This window comes from Panulirus ornatus, chromosome 58, assembly GCF_036320965.1.
Source record: "Panulirus ornatus isolate Po-2019 chromosome 58, ASM3632096v1, whole genome shotgun sequence".
Classification (NCBI taxonomy): domain Eukaryota; kingdom Metazoa; phylum Arthropoda; class Malacostraca; order Decapoda; family Palinuridae; genus Panulirus; species Panulirus ornatus.
Window position 1 is genome coordinate 5,830,712 of NC_092281.1, and position 3,680 is coordinate 5,834,391.

The 3,680-nt window shown below is 40.4% G+C and overlaps 1 protein-coding gene across 1 annotated transcript in view; it reads right to left on the reverse strand.

Moving 5' to 3' along the window:
• Positions 1 to 770: 770 nt before the first annotated feature.
• Positions 771 to 3,680, reverse strand: part of LOC139766617 (uncharacterized) — an 18,709-nt gene continuing 15,799 nt past the window's right edge. The window contains exons 4-6 of the mRNA XM_071695478.1: positions 2,181 to 2,255; positions 1,399 to 1,604; positions 771 to 1,069 (exon numbers count right to left, since the gene is read on the reverse strand). Of these exons, the coding sequence (XP_071551579.1) occupies positions 877 to 1,069; positions 1,399 to 1,604; positions 2,181 to 2,255 (474 nt within the window). The 3' untranslated portion in view covers positions 771 to 876. The remainder of the gene's footprint in view (positions 1,070 to 1,398; positions 1,605 to 2,180; positions 2,256 to 3,680) is intronic.

The following is a 3,680-nucleotide window of genomic DNA, read 5'->3' on the forward strand; positions in this document are numbered from 1 at the left end:
TCAGAGTAATCATTTCTTGACACATTCTTCCGTACAACAGAGAAATCTCCATCTCTGGCTCGTGATTTATATGTGACCAGATTATCATTACAGCATTAGTGGCCAGTATACACCAGCAGGAGGATCTGACAGTCCTTCTGATTCATGCAACAATGTTTACCAAATGGCGTCCTAGCTTCGTCTCTTCGATGTATATCAACTGACTTATATTTCTCTCTTGTGTCTCCCCTGATGATGTGATTATTACACGAAAGTGCACTTAGGAACTTTTCGTGTTTCATTTTCCCCGTGGACTCATAGGATTGTATATATATATATATATATATATATATATATATATATATATATATATATATATATATATATATATATATATATATATATATATATATATATATATATATATATATATATATATATATATATATATATCTTCGTGTACTAGTCACATCATCAGAGGAGATGCAAGGAAGAAATATAATAGTCAGTTGATATACAACGTACAGACGCAACTAGGACGCCACATGTGTATATTTGACCATTTTTATACGAAAGGATGAATGGCTGGGTTGACTGTGATCCAGCTGCCAGGTCTGGGGCTCGAACATGGGTTCCCATGATTGGCTTCACATACTGATCTTACAGGAACCCTATTTTCTCCACTGACCACACAGATCTATGCTACAGTGTAGGAGAATAAGGCTTAAGGAAACCTTGAATCCATCGGTTCTTTCGTTGGCTTCTTTGCTTGTGGTTGGGGATAAAGAAAATTATTTTCTTTTATTACTGTTTATTATGGTGACAGTTCATCACGTTCGCTGTGTTGCCACACGCGAGAAATTCCAGGGCAGAAGATTGACATTTTTTGGGTGGTAATTAGCGGGTCAGTCGCCTTCCTTGGTCATCGAAGGTGGCGCCAGCAGCGGCCAGCTCCTGCGATATGCGGATGTTCTCGACGACGTGGGCGGGGAGAGGGTGAGGCGTGGGCAGCAGGTCCGTCTGGGGCTGGAAGCCGTTCTCGTCGGCGTTGTAGCGGACTTCGGCGATGCGTCCGTCGGGAAGAGGAAAGCTGAAGTAAGAACAGGTAGAATCAGGGAATCTGTTAAAGTCAATTGTAAAAGAGGATCTACCAGAGGCGTCTACTGCAAAGTAGATCATACAGCAAGAGATAAAAGAATCTACTTTAGAGTAAATGATGAAGATAAGAGTAAGAAAGGTTGCTTTAGAAAAACAGAAGTGAGATCACCTAATTATTCGTATGATACAGTAATGCTGTAGACTGTGTTATGTTGATGTACGTAAAGCAATACGCGTTCTACAGCGCCTGAGATAATGTATTTCACAGTATGGTCCAAATGTAGGGAATATAAACATGTTGCACAAAAGCAAATGTTTTACCTGTAGACGCCCTTCATGATAGCTTGGCCCTCTGAGCCAGGAGCGCCAGAGGCCTCCACGGCGATGCCGTTGTCGGCCTCATAAGCGTAATTGTAGTTGCCGTTACCGTCGTCCTGACGGTCGTCACGGATGATCTGTACTACAGGGCGCTCATCCAGGATCTGAGGGGCGGCGACGGTCATGGCGGCCAGGCAGGCGAGAACCACCTGCAGAAGTGGTGACGTGGATGATATCTAGTTTTCAGACTTTGAAAGTGAAGACTTGTTTACTTAGCCAGAAATTCAACACAATATACAAACATTAGATACAACCTTTGAATGAAGGCCGAGTCTTTTATACGTGCCCCACGACTCTTTAAACATGGCTGTAGATAGAAGGTCTCTTTCAGAGATAATTGGATTAGGTCGCCTGTAATATTCTATCAAGATTTTAACATTACTGATGGGGAAGATGTATGTCGAAAATGAAAGTAATTACGTAGGTAAATTGATCTCTAACAATGTCGATATTGATGACGGTTGGGTGCACGTAGTGCTGATCTTGGTGTTCATGTTGAGGGTTGTGGTGCTGATGATGACAGTGACTCTGGCTAGGATGTGTATATGTCACTTGGCATCACTGTGAGACTAGTGGAGACCTCTGGTGTCGCTTTTCATAAGACTGTCATGCTGGGAATAAATGTGGAGAACGTAGCATGTATGAATCTTGTGGACGAAAGCACGGTAACCTGGGATGACCTAGGAAACAGACCAGGATGAGACAGAAGCTGATCCAGTACTTACGAACTTCATGCTTGACGTGTGTGTGTGGGTGTGTGTGGAGAGGACGCGTCGGGGACAATGTCCAGCCAGTAGCGGCTGCTCTTATATATCCGCCAGTGCTTCGATCACTGTGAGTGAAAGGGGTGTAGCCTTACGAAAAGAGGAGGGAGGATGGACAGGACGGGATGGGAGGGAGGGAAGGAAAGGAGCACCTGCATGTCATGCATGTCTTGCAGCCTTCACGCTCTGTAAATTTTCATTTATATCAAGATCTTTATGTCAAACATCTCTAGCACGATGCCATACGAGAAATGACGGACGTCGATAATGCTTCATAAACTTATTAGCAGTTGTGACGGTGTAAGTGAGGGCGGTGGGTGTAGGAGAAAGGATATGTAACATAATATCCATTTCTCACGTCTAGGACCATCAACTACACGTATGGTATTGTATTTCTACAGCCTTTTTGGTTTAATCTTAAGATCAAAGCAATATGATATATGTTATTCAAAGAATTCTCAATTTTCATTATATCTGTAATGTACATTGCATTCCATATATATATATATATATATATATATATATATATATATATATATATATATATATATATATATATATATATATATATATATATATATATATATACACGAAGGCGAAATCGTACTTCAGTAGAAATTCATACAATTTCATTTAACATGTAATATTTCTTTACATTTGGCACGACATGTTTCGCAAAGATAATTCACCTCATTAGGTGCCAGTACTTAAAGTTATTTGAATCCCAACATCACACTTGGTTCTCGCCGTACAACACCAGTCTTCTTGGCCAAGCACTGTCTGCTGTCAGGTCGTAACCCTTGTAAGGGAGAGTGATCAAGGAGGGGTCAGGTGGTAGCGCCAGGAAACAGACGAAGAATGGAGCATCCATTCATATACACATAAATATACATAAACGCCCGTACACGCATATATACATAAATATACATATACAAATCAACATATGCACATATTCATACATATACATACAAATACACACACATATCCATATATATACACATGTACATATTCATGCTTACTTGTGCTACCCTGCACCACAGGCAACAGCATCGCTACTTCCTGCTTCAGCGAGGTAGCGCCAGGAAAACAGATAAAAAAGGCCACATTTGTTCACAGTCTGTCATATGTAGTGCAAAGAAACCAAATTTCCCTATCCACATCTAGGCGACAGAGACCTTTTCATGGCTTACCCCAGACGTTTCACATGCCCTGATTCTGTCTAATGACAGCACGTCGACCCCGGTATACCACATCGTTCCAAATATATATATATATATATATATATATATATATATATATATATATATATATATATATATATATATATATATATGTATATATATATATATATATATATTGATTCCCACCGTCCAACCCCAATCTTTATAGAAAAGTCACTGTCTGCTTTGTCTGGTCGTAACCGTTGTAAGGGAGAGTGATTAAGGGGGGTCACATGACGGG